At 42.8% G+C, this 25157-nt stretch overlaps 1 protein-coding gene across 1 annotated transcript in view; it reads left to right on the top strand.

Moving 5' to 3' along the window:
• The window catches only part of snd1 (staphylococcal nuclease and tudor domain containing 1), a 460739-nt gene that overhangs the window by 94846 nt on the left and 340736 nt on the right, over positions 1-25157 (top strand). The window contains exons 12-14 of the mRNA XM_080754108.1: positions 15580-15680; positions 20032-20142; positions 24298-24370. Coding sequence (XP_080610234.1) covers positions 15580-15680; positions 20032-20142; positions 24298-24370 — 285 coding nt within the window. The remainder of the gene's footprint in view (positions 1-15579; positions 15681-20031; positions 20143-24297; positions 24371-25157) is intronic.

Genomic DNA, 25157 nt, shown 5'->3' with positions numbered 1-25157 from the left:
TTATTTTTGAAAAATCGTGTGCACATTTTTCAATATATATTTTTCAAAGAAAACTTTTGTGACTCAAATCTCTGCTTCTGGGGGGTCCCTGGAACAACATATTTTGAGATGGGGGTCCGCGGCCAAACACCTGTAATTTTGGGGGTCCTTGACATGAAAAAGTTTGAGAACCAAACTTTAGAGGAAGGGTCAAAGATATTCACACAAGACTTGCACACATTTTCAAGATTTTTCAAAAATAGCAGATCTACAAGCTCGCAGCGCGCTGTGAGCTTGTATATCTGCTATTTTTCAATAGTTAAAGCAGGCAAAAAAAAAGAACAAAAAAAAAAAGATTCGAACAATGGTTCTCAACCTTTTCAGCCAACACAATAATCATATTTGAAACGGGGGACCCCCCCCCCCCCACTCTGACAAGCAGCAGGTGTTCAGCAGGTTCCACAGATAAATATTGTGAAAATAATTGCCCTTTTCTATCATTTTGACAATTTGGCCAATTACTTCTGAGTGGTCTTCTTTATTTTATTTATTTTTTGTTTAAAAAGATATTAAAAGACCTTAAATTGTCACTGCACTGTCATCTTGGGACCCCCAGTAGAGAGACGCCTGCAACAAAGCAGAAAGCCCGCAGCACTCCAATTCAGATACAGTCTTTTCGGTGCACGGCTCAAAAGAACATGCGAGGTGAAGAAGTTGCCAGCACTCAAGGAATGTCCTTTTTAAAAAGTTGTATTTACCTCAAAACAGGCTCAGAACGGACGCGTTTCGACCATCTAGGTCTTCATCAGCGTTAACTTACGCTGATGAAGACCTAGATGGTCGAAACGCGTCCGTTCTGAGCCTGTTTTGAGGTAAATACAACTTTTTAAAAAGGACATTCCTTGAGTGCTGGCAACTTCTTCATCTTGGGACCCCCTCCTATAAGTAGAAACAAAGTGGGTACTCCCAACCCACAGGTTGAGAACCACTGGATTAGAACACAGTTTCCTTTCTTCCATTTCCTCAAACGTAGCGGTTTTGGAGTGGACATAAAAGGCTTCCACCCAACAGCTATCGGGGCATCACGCGTGCCCACGCGCAGACAGACGGCGACACTCAGGCCCTCCCTGATATCACTGTCTTGGGTGCGAGGCTCCGTTCAACAGCATCACTCATCATCACTCTGGGGCGTTGAAAAGAATCAGCACAAATAAAACGGTCCTCTGCCTGAAGCCAATGCTCGATTGGCTTGCAAAGGGGGAACGTGTGTGTCTGTGTGTTTGACATTCCTGTAGTTTTTCCACACGGTCGACACTCTGGACAAGGGTTGACACTAAGGTCTCAGAGGCACTTGCCCGAAAAGTAAATTATACTATCCATTATAAAATGATAGGTAAAATTTGAATTACTGTTCAATTTAACACTTATTTTGTTTATTTTCTGGGGCTGTACGATAAAAAAAAATTCAAACCTAATTTATTTTCCAAATACTACATAGCTATGATTGAATATGACTGTAGGTTTACACCTATTTTATATTTTTGGTGGGTTGGTGGGTTTCTGTCCGCCCAGGCCTTTCCGACACGTTCACGTTTGCTTTGGTTCAGAGTGCCTTATTAATCACCCCATTGCGATTGATAACATCAGCCACGCCCCAGGCACAGACGCCTAACACACTGTCCGTCACTCAGGGGTGGGATGGGACGATATGAAAATCTCATATCTCGAATATAGTGACAAAAGAAATCGTCATTTACAATATCGCGATAATCAAAATCCATTATCTGGGGGAAAAACATTTGCCAAAAAATAGATCTACAAGCTCACAACGCGTCGCGATAGAGAGTGAAAAAAAGACTATTTCAAGTATGTATATTATAATATAATATATAAGTACCTTTTACCAATTATAGAGTGTTTAAGTGGTACCGGATGTGCGGCTCGGCAAATAAAAGGTGAATTGATCCCAGTGCATGACGGAGGTCGATATCACGATAAATTAAATCTCCAGGATACGATTATCGTGAGTGTTTTTTTATCACCATAAACGATAATATCGCTTATCGTCCCATCCCTACCGTCATGTACTGTAGATCTCTGCCAGAACCTTTCCATGAAATATTTAAGGCAACACTTAATAAGATGGCGTTTTATAATGACTATTCACACTCTGCTCGGGTCGATGTTCTCCCGAAGATCGCCGATGTGTCTGGCCTTGTGGTCCTCGCTGTCATTAAGCTGGATATATACGCCACTGTATTCTTCCACAGTTGATTAGTATTGAAGGGTGGACCTTACATGCCGTTTGAAGTGGGTTGGGTTTTAGTGGTGGAGCCCTCGTCCATTCGGCGCGTGCACACACACACACGCACACACACACACACATACACACACGCACACGTGCACGCACAGACACACACACACACACACACACACACACACACACACACACACACACACACACACACACACACACACACACACACACACACACACACACACACATATACACAGCCACATGCACATCCTTCTCACACTCCCAAAATCAATAAGAGAAGAGTGCCGAAAGGTTGCTTCTCTACCCAAAGCTTGAATTGTTGCTAAGACACTAGGGCAGAGCTAAAAATAAAATAAAAACCCTCTTGTCTCTCCCACCCATCAATGAAAAACTCGAAAACTATGATCATTACGCTTTTTTTTTTTTATATGATACAAGCTTCACCCCTACGGCTGCCTTGGCAACAAGGAAGCAGTAGGCAGCGACACAAAACCGTGGCAGCCTCGCTATATGGGCAGATGAGAGTTTATTTGCAGCCGCAACACTTAACCCACCAGGCATTAACCCATTTAGACCGGGTACGCATTATTGCGTATTGTGTAATGCTTTAACTATTGAAAAAAAAAAGCAGATATACAAGCTCACAGCGCGGCACCGAGTGCCGCGTTGCGAGCTTGTAGATCTGCTATTTTTGAAAAATCGTGGAAATTTGAATTTTGACCCGATTCTATAAGTGTCTTTTGAATCCTTCTAAGGTTTTTTTTTTTGTTGAAAAACCTATGTTTCTATGTCAGCAATCTGGCTGGCCATCGTCAAAGAAAAGGTCCTTTTCACTTAACTGGAGCTCGGTTAGTCTGTTCTTGAGAGACTACTATGTCAGTGGTTCTCAAACTTTTACATGTCAAGGACCCCCAAAATGTTATTTATTTGGCCACGGACCCCATCTCAAAATATTTTGATCCAGGGACCCCCCAGAAGCAAAATTTGAGTTACAAACGTTCACTTTAAAAATACATATATTCAAAGATTTGCACACATTTGCACGACTTTTTCCAAAAAATAGCAGATCTACAAGCTCGCAGAGCGGCACTCGGTGCCGCGCTGTGAGCTTGTAGATCTGCTATTTTTCAACAGTTAAAGCATTCAATAATTCTAGGCCCCAAATGGCTTAATGTTGTTCTGCAGTACCTTAGCCGCCAGGCTGTCAGACCACATGCTGCTAAGATGCTTCTAAAAGGTGCGCCGGCGGTTTGGACCGCTGCGAGCAGAAGGCTTCTGTCGACCCACTTAACGCCGTCCAATCTCAGAACCACTAAGCACTAGAGGGAGCAGCAGATTTGGAGCACTAAGCATTAGTGAAAGTCTTAAAACCCATGCTTTCACTGAATTTCTAGCTCCAGAGAGAGAGAGAGAGGGAGTGAGGAAGAGAGCTTCCCCCCATCCCGCTTTCATCTAACTGCGACAGACAGTGAGATGGACGCCCCTTTTTTACCTCGACTGTTGTGGGGTAAATTGGGACTTGACCCAAAGGAATTAAAAGGGGTTGCTCTCAGCCTTTTCTGGGTCTTCCCCGAAAGAGGGAGAGGGAGAGGGAGAGAGAGAGAGAGAGAGAGAGAGAGGGTGTGAGAGAGAGAGTGAGAAGCAGAAAGAATAGAAAGAGAGAGAGGGATAATGGTGCAGTTGCGTCCTGATTTGGCCCCGGAGTTTCACTGTCAAACTTAACAAGGTGGAACGGGATTCGACCAGTATACTCATCTCCCATTGGGTCACTGGATTCAGGTGGACATTAGCGCATGCATGCACACACACGCACACACGCGCGGGCACACGCACACATGCAGAGTGTGCTGAATCCCCAGCTATACCCCCCCAACCCCCTAAGTCATAAAAAATTAAAAATAAATAAAAGTTCAGAGGCTGCCTCGGATCGTGCTGTGCTACACGGTTGCAAAAACAAGCGGATTTTCCCCTGACTAAACCCTCCGCGACGTGACTAAGCATTAACTATGAGTCTCGGCATGCTGAGATTTAAGCTCAAAGCCGTAATACCACTGCTTCACTTTGGAGGAATAAAAGCTACATTATAGGCTTTTCTCCCCCCCCACCCCAACACCCCGCCCTCCTTTCAGTCCCTCAACTCTATATGGAGAAGGCAGTTCTTTTGATCTTTTATGAAGCATATCTAATATCCATATTCAAAAGACAGCCTTTTTAATTTTTTGAGTTGTCTGTATCTGATGGCAATGTGAAGGCAGTTAGATCGCAACGCAGCGATAACCCAATCCTGATTCTGAAACGCACACCTGCATGTACGGCGCTGGTGGCGCCGTAGGTGCACATGTGATTTCCAAAACGCAATGAAAGAACACAGCAGTGTGCAACCACCTTTACTCTGAGGACCCCTAGAGTTTAGGGCTGTCACGATTATGACATTTTACATGACGATTAATTGTCACTCAAATAATTGCGATTAACAATTTAATTGTGTTTCTGTCGTTGACAACTGCATTCCTGTTTGGCTTGTAGGCTTTGATGTTGCACATGGTAGATATGACACATAACCTAAATATACAAATAAATTACTGACATATTTGACAACTTTATACTTAAAAAAAGAACATTGATAGTGGAAATAGCCGATCTACAAGCTCACATTCCGCATTGTGAGCTGGTAGATCTGCTACTTTCTACTACTCTTTCCACTACTTTTTGAAAGTGTTTGAAACTATATTAACATTTCTCAACATGGAAATGATTATGACGATTATGCAAAATAATTGCGATTACCTCAAATAATTGTGATTAGACAATTATGTAATAATTGTGACAGCCCTACTAGAGTTACTATAGTACTACAGTATGAGGGCAGTGTTTTAATGCAGGATTCATTTTTAAAGTCTAGCCTAATGTGTTCCTACAGAGCAGTGTTTTTTTTTTACACAAAGTACCACCTCTGTCTCTCCAAGTACCACCATAATAACTGATGTTAAAATACAGATGCGTAGACCAACCTCATCCTATTCAGATTATGCACAGTTGACACAGGAGCCTGAGGCAAATATATTCATTGAATTCATGGAGATTTTGTTTTTGTTGCATTCCTAAGACAATAATTTGATGCCCGGGTCATCGACCAGATTTAGCTACTACATCTGTGAACTTCCCGTGAGAACTGCGCTTGCATAGCTACTTAGCCAACTGCAGTTGCAACAGCGCTGCTTGGTCAGAATAACTACTTGTAGTAGGCTATAATATATTTGGGGAAGGTCAGAAATGAGGGGTGGAGGTTGTGGTTCGGGAGCCAAGGAGTGTGTGTGCAAAGTTTGGCATGGATAGGGGCAACGGTGGCGGAGATATGAGTAGGGGGAAAAGTGTGACGTGACGTAACGTGACGTGACGTGACGTGACTGACAGCTGGTGGAGGTTTTGACTCCTCTGCGTACCACCAGTGGTACATGTACCACAGGTTGAAAACTACTGCTATAGAGGAAGGACATTTGACTCAATTATTCTGATGAAGTTATGTAAGATTGTAATGAGGGATGACAATTTTACTGAATGCGAAATCTAATAAATCCACTAATTGGAAAAGTCGTCTGTTTATGTGAGATATATAGTCGACGTTTTGAACAGACAATGACACTTATTGACGCCATTATAGTCCTTTAACTTGACATTGGGACTAATTAAGGTAATAAATCTACACTGAAACACTTCTCTTATCTGCCTTTTTTTTGTTTCTCTCCCAACGTCTGTCTCTCACACACACACACACACACACACACACACACACACACACACACACACACACACTCTCTCTCTCTCTATCCTTCACTTATACATTACCTCCCTATTGAAATGGCGGCGCTTGCTTTGTGACATAATTCCAAAAGGCTCGATTTGGCTAACTTTATAAGTAGTGCTTCTTGCGGGGCTGCCGGGTCTCAGCCTCAGCAGAAAAAAACCTCCCTATGGAAATGTTGCATTTAAGCCACTTATCAGGGTAGAGCACATTCAGATAATCCTGCATGTTCAAAGTGGCTCCTGTAATGCAGCCACGCGTCTTGGGCTGCCAATAAAGTTTGTTGCTTCCTATTGGTGTTCTGCGTATATACTGTATGTATGTATGTACTGTATATACTTCGTTTTACAATCGTGGCATACAAAAAGTAGCAGAAATTGCTGATGTACAGTACAAGCTCATGGCACATTGTTGGCTTGCATATCTGCCATTTTCACATTTTCGAAATAATCGTGATAAGGATTTGAAGTCATATTGTCCAGCCTTACTGTGAGTGTCACCGAGCTCGGGGGTTTCCAAACCTCGTCCATGCCAATGACCCCCAAATACGCCCTTTTACTAGCCTGATTTCAGACTCAGTCTGACACTGTGCCCTGAACGATTTACGGGGGAGGGACTTTTGTGCGAGGCTATGTACGCGCGCGGCCGTGCGCGAGTGATCGTGACGCACGGTCGCGGTGCATGCGTGTGTGCCAGTCTGTGTCAGTGACGGCTTCCACACAGAACTGCAACCAGAAACATGTAATTTTTAACATTAACAGCTTGGTGAAATCAGCGTGTGTGTGTGTGTGTGTGTGTGTGCGCCTGCCTGCCTGCCTGCCTGCCTGGTGTGTGAACTTCGTTTGAATCGTTTCAACTGCTGCGCGGATTGGATATTCGTTGAACCCACCCCCACCCCCCGCACTCATTGGAGGAGACGCAATTTTGGTTTGCTAAACTGCCGATTAATTTACTCAGCTTCAGACCAGACCAGAGAAAAAGTCCACTCTGAGAGTGGGTGCGGGTCTATGAGATGGAACTAACGAGGCTACCCTTTTACCAAATGGCTTTAGAAAACCAATGAAAACATGTCAGCTTGTAGATTGGCTCTTTTCCCTATTTTCTAAAATGTTTTTTTCAAAATAAGTTTAATTGTGACAAAAATTGATTGATTGTAATCTAGGCTATACATAACAACTTGTTTTCCCCCTGTATAAATATATATCAGGATGTATGATCATTAGACTCGGAGAGCAATAACCCAATCGGTGCCCTCTGGGGGCTGTGACCTCCACTTAGAAAAGCTGTGTCTTGAGTTGCACACGTTTCTCAATTGGTAGATCACTTGGTTGTGTGTGTGTGTGTGTGACTGTGTGTGTGTGTGTGAGAATGAGCACTTGAGCAGTTCCAAAGCGCTGTAGGCCCGAGTGTCAGCGGGTCTTACAGTTCAATTTCCAGATGGGGCTTCTTCTTCCTTCTACCTTCCTCTTTTTTTCTTTTTTTTTTCTCCTTCCCTGCCAAAGGTTTGTTCCCTGTAGCAGCATCGTTCACTTCATTAAATGATAGGCAGCTGCTATTACAGGCTGCTAACAACACCGGAGCAGACCAGAGCTCTCGCTCTCTCTCTCGTGAGCGCAAGTCTGTCTGTTTCTCTTTGGCCTCTGTCTGTGTCTATTTCTCTTTGACCTTTTTTCACCTCCTTTTCCCCACCTTTATTTTCCACCCCTTCCTCTCCATCCCAGAAGCCCAACCTTGGAAGCTGTAATGTTACTAGAACAGGCTGGTATAGTCGGTCTGGTATGACATGTACTGTATGTACATAGGTACTGTACATGTACAGATATACCCTGTACAGAGAGCAGAAACGCGGACATGGACATACGCTCTGTAAATTAAGCTTCAACTGACACATACTGTATGCAGCCCACACCTACAGTACACGTCCTCTCTGCTCTGGAACTTGAGGTGCTTCTTGCAATTCTCAGAAACCACTACTCTTGCCACGATTACGGAATTTTAATTGTCACTCAGATATTTGCAAATGTGGCAATTGTGAATTATGGCAAATAATTGAAAGCATCTCAAATAATTATGATTAGGAGATTATGTCATAATTGTGCCAGGCCTAGTTGAAAGTCTACTTGACTACTGAGCAGATTGAAAAGGGTGACTTCCGTCGGGTCCAAATTTGTAGGGGTCAGAGAGGAAAAGCTGTTAAAATGGCATGGGACACTGCCCATGATTGTAATGGATGTTTCCATCCCATTCCCTTGCCTTCTGGCCAGAATTATGCAGAGCCTAAACTCTTCCCCGATAGCAAGTCCATCTGCTCAACCAGTCTAGGGCATAATGATAACTGTCCTCACAATGGCTGCCACAGGAGAAGAGCTGACTTGTTCTGTTACACAATGCCTTGTCATCGCAATTCCTGTTTTTTCCAGTATAGGGGCATGTATTTGAGGTTGGGTGCGGCGTGAGGCTAATAACTAGGGCTAGTTGTTATATTGATTATGGCCAAAATGATTATCATGATTATTTTGTGATCAATATTCAGATCAGAATAATTGAGGTTAGTGACAACCAGCTCAGTGGCCATGTGGTTAGAGTGTCCGCCTTGAGATTGGGAGGTTGAGGTTCGATCCCCGGCCGGTCATATCAAAGATTAAAAATGTTAGCCCAATGCCTCCCTGCTTGGTACTTAGCATCAAGGGTTGGATTGGGGTACAGTCTATGTTCCTGCCCTACTATGGGCCACATGGCTCAGCAAGGCTTACTTACTTACTACTTTAGTGACTTTAATACTTTTTATTGTAAGGCGGATGTTTAATTGTCAAGGACATCACCACTTTCACGTTCATGTTGTGCTACTGTACATTCCTGCTAATGTACCCAATCGTGAATCTAAATATTATTGGTCCTCCTTATATTCACCGACGGTAAATTCTTAGCTGAGAGAGAGGAGACCCTTGTTACTGAACAAACACCCCATAGCAATGGTTATCAGAAAATTTAACAAACTTCTCAGTTGAACCAAGAATACCACTTGCAGCTCCTAGACTCTAGTCTAGATCTATTTGAGTTTGTTGCCAAATTTTGCCTAGGGTTGTCAATGTGTTTTACATGTATCGGGCTATCGGCAAGCTCTACCATTGCACAAATTAACCTCATCAGTAGGGCTGTCACGATTATGACATTTTACATGACGATTAACTGTCACTGCGATTAATGATTTAATTGTGTATTTGTCGTTGACAATTACATTTCTGTTTGGCTTTTAGGCTTTGAAGTTGCACATGGCAATTATGATACATAAACTAAATATGCAAAGAAATTACTGACATATTTGACAATTTTATAATTAAAAAAAGAACATTGATAGTGGAAATAGCCGATCTACAAGCTCACAACGCGTCGCATCGCGACGTGTTGTGAGCTTGTAGATCTGCTATTTCCACAATTTTTTTTAAAGTGTTTGAAACTATATGAACTTTTCTCAACATGGAAACGATTATGACGATTACGCAAAATAATTGCGATTACCTCAAATAATTGCGATGTAAAAATTGTGACAGCCCTACTCATCAGTAACATTACATCACGTCATAGAAAAGCTGCCATCTAATGAGTGTTAATCCTTGACTTGCTGATGCACAGAAAAAAAAATGGGATTTAATTTCATGTCAACCTTCATTTAATTCTTGGGAGACACACTGGGGGCTTGAGACCCTCGTTTCCAGTGGTGCCGAGGCTACAAGTTTAATAAAATAAAACAATTACAAAGGAGCGTGGCAACATCTTTTTTTTGTCAGTGGCTGGGTTCTGGTCTGCAGGATTCAAAATGTGGATTCCGAGATCGACATATTTTTTCTCATATCATTCCATATAGGACTTTGTACGTCATAAACATGGTTCCCTTGACACAATTACATCTCCCTGTTTCCTCATCTCTGCTCGAACAAAACCACCCCCTACCCCCTTCTGCCATTCTCCCTCTTATCAGACCATACTTCCGTCCCATCCATCCATCTCTCTCTCTCTCTCTCTCTCTCTCTCTCTCTCTCTCTCTCTCTCTCTCTCTCTCTCTCTCTCTCTCTCTCTCTCTCTCTCTGGCCCCCTCTGGGGGTTCATACAGATGCCTCTGCCTTATCGGGAGATCAAGTTAGATGGCCCATGGAGAATGGGTTCTGCTCTAATCTAGCATGGCTTTGTCAAAGCTTTTAATCTATCATCGCATTCTCTTAATGGATCCCCCACTCCTGGAATCTGATGATCTACTTCCTGTTTGTTTTTTTATTTTATTTTAAGATTTAGTTGGTTAATTTTGTTTATTTTCTCCATCTTTGTTCTTAACCACTTAAACCCTTGCATATTCTACATCGTCGTACATCCATAGATCTGCATGCTCGCCTGTTTTCGCCAAATATTCTTTTATTGTCTACTTTAGCCTATTGAGACATGCCAAAGAATAGGGATGCTAGGGTTCGAACCCTATATACTGAGTTGACCCTAGTCCCCCAGTGCTCTATACCCGGCCCCTCATATCCCCCCTTAAAATAGCCGATATACAGGCTCACAATATGATGTCTTGTGCGCTTGTAAAGTGACCATTGTTGCTGTCATACTTTTTGTTTTTTGTACATTGCAATTAGGGTTTTTCGATTAATCGATTTTTAATCGAAATCCGGATTTTTTCCTTGCGACGATTTAAAAAAAATAAATCGTCAAATCGAGTTTCACTTTAATTAGGGTAATTCTTACTCATTGGAGCCTTGCACGGGGCAAAAAGTACACAGCCCGGTCCTCCTAAAGCAGTACGACAAGGTCCGACACCAAATTAATACTACTTTCTCTCTGATGTGTCATTTCTTTGATACCTACTGTAGTCCTACTGTCCCTGTCACTGTGTTAATTTTGCGTCGGGAAGCGAAGCGCTTCACCTCCGTTTACAATCAATCAACATCTCCGTGCATGAGCGGTGCAGGGCGGCCTTAGCTATTTTTTCACCCGTTTCACCAGCCTCCAAGAGCTGGCTTGTTTTGGCTGTTTTGTCACTCACTATTGATAATGAAACTCTAAGGACGCCAAGTTAACTTCTGTATGTGATTGTTGCGCAACTAAAGTTATTATTATTATTATTACCCTTATTGTTTTATTACATTTTGCTATTTGGCTAGATAAAATAAAAATAAAAATCATTTCCTTGCATTTTTTAAATGAAAACAACATAGTTGAAACAATGTATTATTCTTTTACCAAAAAATCTGAATCGAAAATCGACATTTTTCTGAGAAATAAATCGAGATTTAATTTTTAGGCCACATCAAACAACCCTAATTGCAATAACATGTCCCAATGTCCTGCTTTGATTCCTCGTCATTACTCTCCTTTTCAGACTAGCAATTAGCCTGTTAGCTGCGTTCTGCCCTCGTGTGCTGCCATTACACTCATTCAGCACTAATAGGAACGGCGTGCACACACAGAGGCCGGCGGAGGACTTTTCCCCCCCATCCACCATATGAATGGAGCCTTGATTGGCTGATAAGGCTGCGTGCACGAGTGTTGGGGAGCGAGGAGAAATCGAGACGGGGTTCAATGGGACGTGGCTGATGAATGGATTCCCATCACGGCAATCAGAACGGCTTATTTGTGCTGATTCAGCCACAAAATGAATTCAATTGAGTGTGTTTTTGGGGAGGTTTGGGATTGGGGCATGTATATGCACAGTATACTGTATATCTCTGCTGTCGGGCTGAAACCCCCTAACTAAAATGTTCATTTTCGGGAAAATCAGCTCAAGTGGAGTTTTTTACTACTTTTCATTGGTTCAATATTATTTTAACCAACACACATACGTAAAGGGTGTTCAATAGCACATATTTATGAAAAAAGAGAGGGCCAATCGGGTGGAGTTAGCTGGTTGGGCAGAAAGTTTGGAGTTAGGAGGTTTTGTCCCAAGCACTTTTTACTACTTTCCATTGGTTAAATATTATTTTAACCCATTCAGGCCGGGACCCGGGTACACATTTTAGTGTATGGGAGGGGCCTACAGTACATGTACAGTATGTATCAACATATTTGTTTTTTTAGGCTAATTTCTGATTTAGGCCTAACTATAGGTTAGGCCTAAATGGGTTAACCAACACTCAGATGTAAAGGCTGTTCAATAGCCCTGATTTATGACACAAAAAAAAAACGAAAACCTCAAAAATGGAGTTAAGAGGTTTTGGCCTGGCAGTGACAATATATGTATTTATGTCTGTTGGGACTTGTTTTGTGTAGCCTACATGGTATGTAGGCCTACACTTTTGTCGGTCACTGTGTGTCTTTAAGGCTGAGAGTGGTCCTAGCACAAGCCTTTCATTGTATTTATACTTTGTATGAATATATCCGACAATAAACCTGAACCTGAAGTGGTTAAAGTATACAAAACCACCGTCTTGTGGTATAGTTTAGCAAAGTATGTTAAATGGGACCACAGTCGTGTCTAGAGAAAGAAAGAAAATCAACCCTATAAATCAGGGTTCCCCAATTAGTTTTCCCCAAGGGCCGAATTATGTCTAGGGTTTCAAGCCACAACATTGCAGGGGGCGACGGTGGAGTTCCCACTACTCCAGCGACAGTTTTCGTCGTCGGGTGAAAATCTTGTATGTCCAAAACCGTTCGTTTTGAATTTATCATTTTAAAAACTAGAAGCTGCAGCGTCTAGTCGGCGACCTGGCCAACTCGGGAACGATGTAAATGGGGAATGAATGCCCCGACCTTTAATGCAAACCCCATTATACCTGTTGTCATAGGACCCGTTTTGACCATCTGTTTGCCTGTGTCCATTTATGCCCATATATGGAGATATCTGTATCTATCTGTCGGCGTCCATTTTATGTCCATATATGGAGATCACTGCAGATATAGTTCTGGGTCCATTTTATGCCCATATATGCCCATATATCGGATTACATACATACATACACATTCACAGAGATTTTTTGTTGACTCATGTGGTGTACGTGATGTCAGAGCCTTTTATGAAGTGATGTCACAATGAGTCAGCGCTTGCGCCGATTTCCTTCGGAACAGCCTGATGTCAACAATCAGCCCCGCATAAGGAGATTCCGAACGTTTCGCGCCGCTTCGGGAAAACCGCGCGTCGGGTCGGGCCGAGGCCCGGCACGCACTCCGCGGCGCGGCGGGGAACGCGCGTGCCGAATCTGAAGTCCGTGGGACGAACGGTTCTCGAGATACGCGGATTACATACACGCACACAGACAGACAGACAGACAGACAGAGATTTGTCGCATTTATAGATAGATGATTACAACTAGTGCGAGGCGTTGTGTGCTTGTAGATCTGCTGTTTTCACTACTTTTGTGCGACGGCCTTGTATGATTTGCGAAAGAACGTACAAATTTGGAGATACGAGATTTCCACCCGACAACGACCATATACTAGTGTTGTTGCTGCTCCCCGCGGGCCGCAAATGGCCCCGCGGGCCGCCTATTGGGGAACCCTGCTATAGACCATTCCCACGAGCTGCCTGTGTTCTGGTCCTCGAGTGTTTCATACTGACGTTGTCTATCCTGCGTGGACAGGAGTCCTTCTCCTCGTCAGTCCTGTCCTGTCGTCCTAGACCTGTTCCTGTCCCTGTCCCTCAGATTAATGACAAGACAGTTGTCTGTTGTGCCCTGTGCACAGAGGGCCACCGGTCCCATAATAGCTTTGACTCTTTCCTCCTACAGTTATTATGCAACCAGAGATTGTGATGGTTTGTCACACTTTTTGTATTCATTTCTACGAATGGCTTATTTTATATTTCCTATAACGATGTCGGGCCAAAAGTAGAGAAAACAGCCGATGGCAATGCTCACAATGATTTGCACAGGCTGGCCTTTGAAAGTTTTCACCTATAATGACATGGCCAAAATAGTTACACCAGGTTGCAAGGGGTTGTCTGTCTGTGGGTTGTATAATTATTTTACCAATGAAAAGTATTAACCTTTGTGTATTTTGTGTCTGACACGGCAATACAGATCCTTCTTGAAAAATTAGAATATTGTGTAAAAGTAAATTGTCTTGAAACTTTCATATATTTCTTGAAACTTTCATATATTTCTTGAAACTTTCATATATTCTAGATACATTGGACATTCAGTGAATTATTCCAAACCTTTTTTTGTTACGATTTTGAATCTTTATGGCATACAGCATATGAATATCAAAAGTCCATATTTCAAAATATTACAATATTACACGAGACCACTCAAAACAAGGATTTATAATAGAGAAATGTCAACCTTCTGAAGTCAGAGTTGCTTGAAGTCCAGTGGGAAGTTTCCGAAGTCGGTTATGATTTGGGGTGCTATGGCATCTGCAATGCTTTTTCACACAATATTCTAATTTTTCGAGAAGGATCTGTACATTATAAGCTTTCATGCATTTGGGGAAAATAAAAATAAAATTAAACATTTTAGCCAGGTGTGTAGAACACGCAAATAAATATCAAGTATCGTAGTTTGCAACCTTACAAAGTCAGATGCTGCAAAGTTTTGGTCTTAGATCTTCATCCGGCATACATAATTAACTGTTCTTCTATGCCTGACGGACAGTTGGACACATGTTGTCTTAAACTGCAGCTGGCGTATATCCCCACTAGTGGTGCCTTTCTGCCTCTGTGGGCGTGCACGCGTGTTCCGTGGCGGTCATCATCAGACAGGTCTTCCCCCAGCTGCATGTGCACGTCTGTAAGGCAAACGCAGTTAGACACTTTGGGGTCTCCAGGGTTTAGATCACAATTGTTATGAACACATAGTATCGTACGAGTTCAGTGGCGTCAGTTCAGAAAAAGCTAAGGTATGGAAACATGACTGTTGTCTTGCACGCGCGCAAGACACCAGTCATGTTGCCATACCTTAGCGACAGGCATGATACAATTATTTTAAGAGGTACATTTTATTTTTTCCTCCGTTTCTACGGTTTCTTGGGGGTGGATATGGCAGCCTGGAACGGTTGTTCAAGTGCAGCTAAACATGGCATGTTAGTAAACGTGCCACAATTAACAATAATGCATTGCACCTGTGCAGCTGACCTGCGGAACCTGGGAATATACCATTCTGTCAAGATGGGGAGAATACAATTGTGGACAATACAATTATAATACTCTGTTAAGTGTAAAATTTTGATTTAATTTAACAACATAATAACCAGCACAGATAGACAAAGAGACATTCATGGATTTATATTTAAAAGTAACTTTTATTTTCTGCCCTGGACCCAAGGTATGGCAGCCGCATACCCCTGTCATACCCAATTGACGCTCCTGTACGAGTTCCATGCTGTTCCCCACTCTGTGTGTGTGTGTGTGTGCGTGTGCGTGCGTGCGTTCCAAACAGCTCCTCTGGGGAGATCTGTGCACCCTGATGTAATACACACTGACTTGGGGTAACCTTGGATACTAGGACATTTGAACACAAAGACACACAAGCAATGCCAGCCAACTCAACGAAAACCACTGAAATATGAGCTCTTTTGTCCCTGTGTGTCACACCAGGTCAACGTGACAGTGGACTACATCAGAGCCGCCACCGGAGCAGGCGAGGGCATCCCTGCCTTCTCGGAACGCACCTGTGCCACGGTCACAATCGGCGGCATGTAAGTACCGACGCCGGGGGTCTGCCTCTGTATTGTCACCCGCAGCTTTGAGTCTTTTCAAAGGCCTTTTTATCTATCTGTGGGTCCTGTTCGGGCCAACAAAGAATGCACTATCGTGTTACATGCGCTCAAAAGAGAACACACCTGCGGCATCCACAAAGTAATGCCACCCAACAAAACCATTCTAAACCAGTGGTTATCAAACCATTTGGAGCTCTGGACCACTAGCATGATCTTTTACTATTGTCAAGGATCACCCTACCTCACCTACCGATTCAATCATTTCTTTTGTATATAAAAAAAAATGAATGATATTAAAATAGTAGTGCTAAAAGTAGTAGTTTTATATATTACAGTACAGTAGTTGCGTGCCAGTGCCTCACACCAAAACTAGTCGATCTACAACCGTACAAGTAAATACAAGTGGGGCGGCTGTGGCTCGGGAGGTTGCGCTTCATGGGAAAGGTTCTTCCCAGTCAGAAGTCTGATTAGGTTGGCCAATGATCCGTGGGTCGGCGGTTCAAATCCCGGCTCCTCCTGTCCACATGCCGAAGTGTCCTTGAGCAAGACTCTGAACCCCTAGTTGCTCCCGGTGAGTTGGTTGGTGCCTTGCATGGTTTCCTCCGCCATCGGTGTATGATTGTGTGTGTGAATGGGTGAATAGCGCGATACAAATGCACCATTTACCATTTAAATATATCGAGCCTTTAAAAGTCAATTTTCCATTTTAGGCATTTCCCCCACAATACTCCTATTTTTCTTCTTTAATTTGATGGGCTCGTGAGATATCATTTAAGCAAATCTTTGATACATTTAGCAAAAGTACATCTTTTTCATTCACATTTCCAATTGGGTTGGGAAATGGCACCCTAAACAATGCCAGTGATGTGAAATACAGTAATTTCTCTGCAGGTTTATGAAAGGGTATTCATTCCACTAATCTATCTCATTGTTTAACCCATTTAGGCCTAAACTTGTTGAATGCTTTAACTATTGACAAATAGCAGATATACAATCTCACAGCGCGGCACCGAGTGCCGCGCTGCGAGCTTGTAGATCTGCTATTTTTGAAAAATATGAAGATTTGTGCAAATCTTTGAATACCTCATTTATAAAGTGAACATTTGTAACTCAATATTTGCTTCTGGGGGGACCCTGATACAAAATATTTTGAGATGGCAGTCCATGGCCAAATACATATCATTTTGGGGGTCCTTCACATGAAAAAGTTTGAGAACCACTGACATAGTAGTCTCTCAAGAACAGACTAACTGAGCTCCAGTTAAGTGAAAAGGACCTTTTCTCTGATGATGGCTGGCCAGATAGCTGACATAGAAACATGGGTTTTTCAAAAAACCTTAGAAGGATTCAAAAGACACTTATAGAATCGGGTCAAAATTCTAATTTTCACGATTTTTCAAAAATAGCAGATCTACAAGCTCGCTATTTTTCAATAGTGAAAGCATAAAATAATGATACACAATAATGTGTACCCGTTCTGAATGGATTAACTATTGTGAGCTCTCCCAACAAAGCTGTTCAATTTATCAGCCTGCGTTGTTAAAAAACAACTTCAAGGATGACTAACTGTAATCATTTGCAAATGCTTAAAACTTGTAATCTCATCATAAATGGAGGAAGCAGTTCATAAAGAAGGGGTGCTTTTTATCTTAAAGCGGCGGGAAGGACTGTTTGAGCAAAGCAATTCCCCTTTGTTTGAAAGGAGACAATTTTCCACTTGAGGTGTAGTATTTGTTCAATATTAAATACGTGTTGACTCAAAACGAGGCTCAGAATTAAAGCAGCGCTACGTAACTTTCCTCTTCTACCCCGGATTTGAACCTGTGCTGAATGTTTTACCATTGATCCAATAGAGCCAGGCCCCTCTTGCTCAGGGGATGAATTGAATCTTGATTGATTCATGTCAGATCTTCTATGATGAGACTCGACGTTTGACACAATCTAAATGTCACAATAGTATCATGGTAGAGTATTATCCTACATACAGATTGGACTAAATTAAAATGTATTAAAAAAAGAAAAGAGATTGCGTAGTGAGGCTTTAAACAAACCTTCACAGTGTATTGGCTTCATCTGATGAGTGACGACAACACGTCACCTCTGCTACACAATAAGGCTGTTAATTTAACTACAGTAATAAAATTAATTGATTATGGAAACTAATCAGTTTTAATCAAATAATTGCTTTTAAGAACAACAAGAATAGCCGCTCTACAAGCTCACAACGTGTCACCTTTTGATGTGTTGTGAGCTTGTAGATATTTTTGTAATTTGTCATACAAAGTGTAAAATACAGGGTTCCCACAGTCATGAAATTCCTGGAAATATTTTGAAATTAGAAAAATATTTTTCCAGTACTGGAAAAGTTTTGGAATTTATCAAGGGTCCTGGAAGGTCCTGAAAAAAATTGCTATGCATTGTCTTTGGTTATTGATTTTCTTAATACCTCTGAAATGACAAATTAAACATTGGCCAAATTGTCAAATATTAGTAGGCAGAAATTGTGAAAATAGCCGATCTACATGCTCACAACGCCTCGCAACACGAGGCGTTGTGAGCATGTACCTGTAGATCTGCTATTTTCACAATAGAACCGTGTTATACAATATTCCCCAGATCCCAGGTCCCCAGTTAAAACATGATTATTTCGGGGGTCACGGCCTGAAAAGGTTGAGAACCACTGGCATACACTACCTGTCTTTGGGCATTGCACATAGGAGTAAGCGACCTGTTATTGAGCTGATTTATTCTTATATAGTCCTGGAAATTGGGTTAAATATTCTGGAAAAGTTTTGGAAAGGTTTGGGAAATTAATTGGTAAAAATGTGTGGGAACCCTGAAAATAGTTTTAGTGATTGCTCAGATGTATTGATTTTGATGATCTATTTCGGTTAATTGATGGAATAACTACTAAAACAATAATCGATAGTTGCAGTCCGACAACAAAACAACTGCAGCAAACTCGTCCTCTCTTCATCCGTCTCTCTCTCTGGGCCTCTCCTTCCCCGACCGTCTCTCTTGTCTGTACACGCATCGCCTCATTGGTCCCACTAGTGCCCGGTATCGGGTCGAGGCCTGCCCGCCGGACCAGCCAATTACCATCCAGTGCCTGTGTGCCACGCCAGTCGCGCTGGGCTCCATGGGTAACAGTTGCCAGGGGCGACTCGGGGCATCGGGATCAGGAGGCGCCAGCTTGACCGGGGGTGGGGGTGGGTGGGGTCACCGCACCATGTTTCCCCGCGATTCCTCGCCTTTTGGCGAGAGTGACCCGGCGCTCTCTGGTGCGCGGCGCGGGAGAAATGTGCCGTAGGAGAGGTTATCGGGGCGCATTCTAATAGGGTCATGTAGCAGATTGGATAAAAGGCCTCTATGGAGGTGAGGATGGGAGGTTGTTTGTAGCAGAGCAAAGAGGATGGAAGCACGAGAGAAACCCAAAGGTTATGTGTCGGGCCTTAAAAAAAAAATGATTTGAGTTGCACAAACTGCAACACCTAATTTGCTAAGAATCCAACAAAGTACAGATGGGACTAGGGCATTAACGAAAAAGTCGACAAGTCTACTGAGTCGACTTCATTACACAAGTCGACTCCCCCCAGAGAAAGTCGAAAGTCGAAGTTGAAAAAAGAAAATCCTCTATCTTTTTTTTTATCATTATTTTTTGCTCCATTTGTGTGTCTGTACAGCATTCAAACAGTAGGATTGCTTATTGTCAAGGACGGAATGATCCAATATTACAGTGCTACATTACATTTGCTATAACATGGTTCTATTGTGAAAATGGCAGATCTACATGCTCACGAGGCGTTGTGAGCATGTAGATCGGCTATTTTCACAATTTCTTCCTCTATATATTTGACAATTTGGACAATGTTTAATTTTTCATTTTAGAGGTATTAAAAAGTCCTTAAATTGGCACTTAAGAAATGCGCAGATGATACCATCTACCGGTATATACTTAAACTTTATGTTGGTCTGTTTACAGTTGAGTGAGAAAACAATTTGGCACATTAATTTAATCATCTGGGGACCCCCCAAAATAATTGGGGGGTCGTGTGTGATGTGATTGCGTCATCAAACGATAAAGTCGACTTCAACTCAACTTTTTACTGAGTCGACTTGCAAAAATCACACGTCGTTAATGCCCTAGATGGGACTCATGACTGACATTTGGAACAAAATACATCATGAATTCTGTGATCATCGAAGCTTTGTGAAAACAACTTTGTGACCAGACGAGACAAATGTTGTTAAAGTGACCTTAAAGTGATTGTCTTCCTCTTTCTATACACTCTTTAATCACTGTGGTCTGTCTGTCTGTTTGTTCCTACAGTAACATAGCAGAGGCCCTGGTCAGTAAAGGCTTGGCCACTTGCATCAGATACAGACAAGATGATGACCAGCGTTCCTCCCACTATGATGAACTCTTGGCTGCAGAAGCACGGTGAGACGCACTCACACGCACACGCTCGCACGCACGCTAGGGCATTCACCAAATATTCGAATATTCAAATATCAAAGTCACTATTCGACGTTGTTCACCGAATTTGTTAATGCTCTATACCAGGGGTTCTAAAACCTTTTTAGGCTGTGACCCCCAAAATAAACATATTTGAACTGGGGACCCCCACCCTGACAAGCACTTGGAATTGTAGGCATTACATTTAAAGTGGCTATGTCACCTAAAGGGGTACTGTCACCTTAACACATCGGATGCCCACGTGATCTCTGAAGTTTAATTTGCTGGTGCCCATGGCAACGCGTCATTTTACCTACCGGCGAGAGTACTGGCGAGAAAAGTAATCCGAGTAAATGTAATCCGAGTATGTCCTGTTTATTTCGCGAAAATCTTTTCTTTCAGTCAGGACCGTTTTTTATCATTTCTAAGCCACAGTGTTTGTGTTACGGCATGTAGAAGAGGCTGCCGTTTTGAGAAAAAAATTAAAAAAGGAAGAGAATCCGGAGAAAACAGCAGGGCAGTGAGTGGAGGGGGCTACGCAAAATTTTGATTCAAAGTGTTTTCAAATAGACCACGTGACCTACTGTATCACTATTATAATTTCGGGTCTGACAGCGCACCTTTAATTTGACTCTGTAATGTGACTCGCGCTGCGAGGCGATGTGAGCATGTAGATCTACTATTTTCACAATGTTCACCTCTTGCTTACTTAATATTTGACAGTTTGGCCAGTCCTGTCGAATATTCGACTATTCGAATACTTTGAGGTCGAATAATTCGAATACTAAAAATCACTATTCGTGAATGCCCTAACGCACGCACATAGCACAAACACAGTGTTTACACCCAAGAGCTGCACAGAACCATGTCAAATTGTGCTCTCGGGTAGAGAGGGGGAGAATTTAAATATGTGCCTGAGTATTTATTTTCATCAAAAGCCAAACGGTTTTATGGTGGTGGGGAGGGGCTTGAAGAACTGCACTCTTCCGTGATGGTCGTCACCGGTTAGGATTTTAGGTTCGCGACCGTTTGTAAACAAACTGACAACCTTCCTGTAATCGTCAGATCACACAACATGCACACGCACGTGGCTTCCGGGGCTCTTCAAAATAAAACGACAGTCTATGGTGGCAGACAAAATGTTAAGCAACGTTGTGCTTAATTCATTCTTAATTCTTTCATCAAAATGTCCTATAATTTGGGTACTGTTGGGGAGAGACGGGTAACGGGGCCCGAGCATTGTGGCTAGCATACCGGCCCGGTTCTGAATTGTTCCACCACTGATTAGTATTTTATATACTTTATCGCATTGTGCACAGTGGTGCACAAAAACAGCGAACATAGGCGATCTACGCGCTACAATCGGGCCTCGTTGTGAGCTAATCAGTCATGGATTATTGATTATTTTTCATAATCGACTAGTTCGATTTTTGCACCACCAAACAGCAGTCAGACCGGGGATGATGCATTTATATGGCCAATCCTCACTCTGTGACGCATTAACCTGTCCAGAGAGAGGGGAGAGAGGCAGAGCTCTATCAGCAGGAGAGAGGGAGGGAGGTAGAGCCTGTTTCACCCACGCAAAAACCCGGCCAGCGCTGGGTACCTGAACCTGAACACGCTGATCGCCAGGTTCAACTTATTAAGTGCGTCTGTGGGTTTTATAAATATTTAAGTGTTAACAAGAGCTTTTGACTAAACTGCACACAAGTTCCCTTTCTCCATTTCCTGAAGAGTAACCGTGTTGGGCATAGTGGTTTTCCATCCGACCACGGCAATGTGCTTTTGCACTCAAACTGAATTGCAAAAGCATGTTTTGACTTCTCTCTCGTAGAACTGTATAGGGTCCTTCCAAGTGTGCATGCCTAGACAGACAGACAGACAGACATGCAGGCAGCGCCTCAATGTGCAGGGCTCTAAATCAGATCTTCTCTTTACGTGAACCCTATGAATAGAATTATAGGGAGGTGGGGTGCAGAGATTTAGTACAGGCTTTATTACTCTGCCAAAGATTAAGATCTGCTTGGCATAGCTAGAGTAGATGCCCCCCCCTCTCTCTCTATAGGGGCTACCGCCAGCCCCCTCCTCTTCTCTCATTCTTCCCATTCGACTGTACCCTTCTCCTTTCTTATCCTCCGTCCTTGCTCCCCCTTGTCTCGTCCTTGCCGTTGCTCATTTTGACCTCACCCTTTTTCTCCCTGTTCTCAAGTCCATCCGTGGCTGCCTCCAGGGAGTTTCTTGGAGACCATTATCTCCCTACCTCCCTTCCTCTTACGCAGACCTGGGCATTGTGCGGCCGGGGGGGCGTATGTTGCCCTTTGGTTCACTTTGACCGCCCCTTGTAGGGTCAATGGCAAATTACAAAATAAACACATTTTCTAATTTTACCTCATGCATGGACTAAAGCTGCATTTTCTTTTGCTTTTTATTCACATATATGGACGCAATGCATACGTCAGCATGTGTGTGATCATTGGATCATTGTATAATAACTAATAACAAGCAGGTGGTCAGACTGGTCATATGTCAAGACAACCTACCTTACCTTACCCATCAAAAAAGGCTAAATTGCAAGCATCTGTTTTGCACGAAAAACATTCCTTGGGATAAAACGGCCCACAAGACTATGGTTTAGTGATGAAAAGTGATGACTCATCACTTTTTTGGGGGCCGTTTTAGCCCAAGGAATGTTTTTCGTGCAAAACAGATGCTTGCAATGGATTCAGAATCATGAAAACCCCCTAATTTGACCCCTCATATGCTAGTTGATTAATTTTTTGCTTTTTTTCCCTGTATAGTATAGTTAATGGTATAGTTAATATAGTCTAGCGGCTGATAACACCAATTTAGCTGTGTCTCAGAAAGGATTATCATTATGCATGGTAACCTTTGCCACCTTTGGATACCGACATCGCATATGGCCCATGGACACACTCTCTCTCTCTCTCTCTCTCTTCTCTCTTCTCTCTCTCTCTCTCTCTCTCTCCTCTCTCTCTCTCTCTCTCTCTCTCTCTCTCTTCCCCCCCCCCCCCCCGTTAGATGTCCCTGCTGGTCTCATAATAGAGATGATGAGAGATGTCAGTCTTATTTTTAGCTCCTGCTGCACCAGTCCTTTGGCCCTGCAGCCTTCTAGGAACCCCCCATCCCTTCCGACACACACACACACACACACACACACACACACACACACACACACACACACACACTCAAGACACAGTAGCGTCCATGCCAGTGACCCTACGATGACATGAGCTTCTCTTCCTTTCACCTCCACGGCCATCGTCATCTCATCAAAGCCTTCGGGCGGTCGTACAGAAGCGCCGGCCGTCATCATCGTATCCACTAACGCACACACATCTCTCCAACCTCCATTTGTTGCTCTTATCTCCAGCCTATAGATTACCCACATCAACCAGTGCCTCCAGTTAGAGCCCTAATGGTATATAAGGGAGGGGAAACTGGTCTGGAAGCGTATCTGGGTTCAATGCGGAATGACTTGGCTCTTTGTTATTTGCAGCCATTACTCAATGTTCAGGCCAGCGGATAATTTTCATTGTCGAGTGTAAACCTTGTATGTCCAAAACTAGGGATGTCCGATATTAGCTTTTTTGCAGATATCCGATTTACCAATATTGACAGACTTTTTTTCACCAAAACTAATGTCAGCTAACATCACATAATTATCTCCTGTCTTGGATTTAATGCATTATGCCCTATTTTATTGTGATGCCCCACTGGATAAAATCATACATGCTACTATAACCTACATCAGTTTAACTAAAAATAAGCCTACAGCAGTTGAAATAATACATAAAAACTGTATATTTTGTATTAAATTGTTGAAATTGTCCGATCTCGGTGCGATATTATCGTACTGTACATCGCTATTCAAAACCATACCTTTTTCAATAAATGGGGGAAAAAAGGTTTTCTACTCCACTGTAGCTATCATTTGGTCACAAACCCTTGCTAATGCTTTTCATCGGTTAAAGACAGACTTAACCACCCCCCCCCCCCCCCAAAAAAAAAAAAAGGAGATACAAGGTTTCTGGCCTGACAGCGACGATATGGTCCCTCATTGTCCTTTGATATGGCTCTGACTGTAATGCTGACCTGTGTGGGTGTGTTGATTGATTGCAGGGCCATCAAGAATGGAAAAGGACTGCACAGCAAGAAGGAGGTTCCGATTCACAGAGTGGCTGATATCTCTGGGGTAAGTGTGTGTGTGTATTTAGAATGGATCCCAATGATCTGCCACCTGAATGGCAGCTAATAAACAATTACATATGCAAAAAAGAAAATGTTACATCCTCAACACCCATAGTCAAAAATACATAACAAAAGTAATTTCTCATACAAGAAATTTGATTTTCAAAAGAAGAACAAAACGAAAGGAATATAACCAACTAAAATTTAGTAGAATGTGAGTTTAGTGTGTGCTTGTGTGTGACACATACTGTTAGTGTGTGTGTTTGTGAGACAAACCGTTAGAGTATGTGTGATACATACAGTACAGTGCTGTGTGTGTGTGTGTGTGTGTGTGTGTGTGTGTGTGTGTGTGTGTGTGTGTGTGTGTGTGTGTGTGTGTGTGTGTGTGTTGTGTGTGTGTGTGTGTGTGTGTGTGTGTGTGTGTGTGTGTGTGTGTGTGTGTGTGTGTGTGTGTGTGTGTGTGTGTGACAAAGCATTGGTGTGTGTGTCTATATGTCTGAGACAAACCGTTAGGGTGTGTGTGGGCAGGACACTGAGGAATATATCCGAGCGATGCGTGGTGGGATAAGCGCCTCCCTGTGTGTGAGACATTGACATATTTTAATCTTTTAACTGTGAACTCATTTGCTGAAGGAACCCCGAGGTGCTCGTTCACACACGGCCACTAAGCGCCTTCCCAGCCTCCGTCTCCCATTTCTCTCTCTCTTTCTCTCTCTCTCATATATTAAAGCAATGGAACATCTGCTAAAAATAATCGCTGCCATTAATAAAAGTGTCCTATCCTAACTTAT

This window comes from Nannobrachium achirus, assembly GCF_963921795.1.
Source record: "Nannobrachium achirus genome assembly, chromosome: 23".
NCBI lineage: Eukaryota > Metazoa > Chordata > Actinopteri > Myctophiformes > Myctophidae > Nannobrachium > Nannobrachium achirus.
Note: the sequence above shows the minus strand (reverse complement) of the source record. Positions and strands in the feature narration are given on the sequence as shown.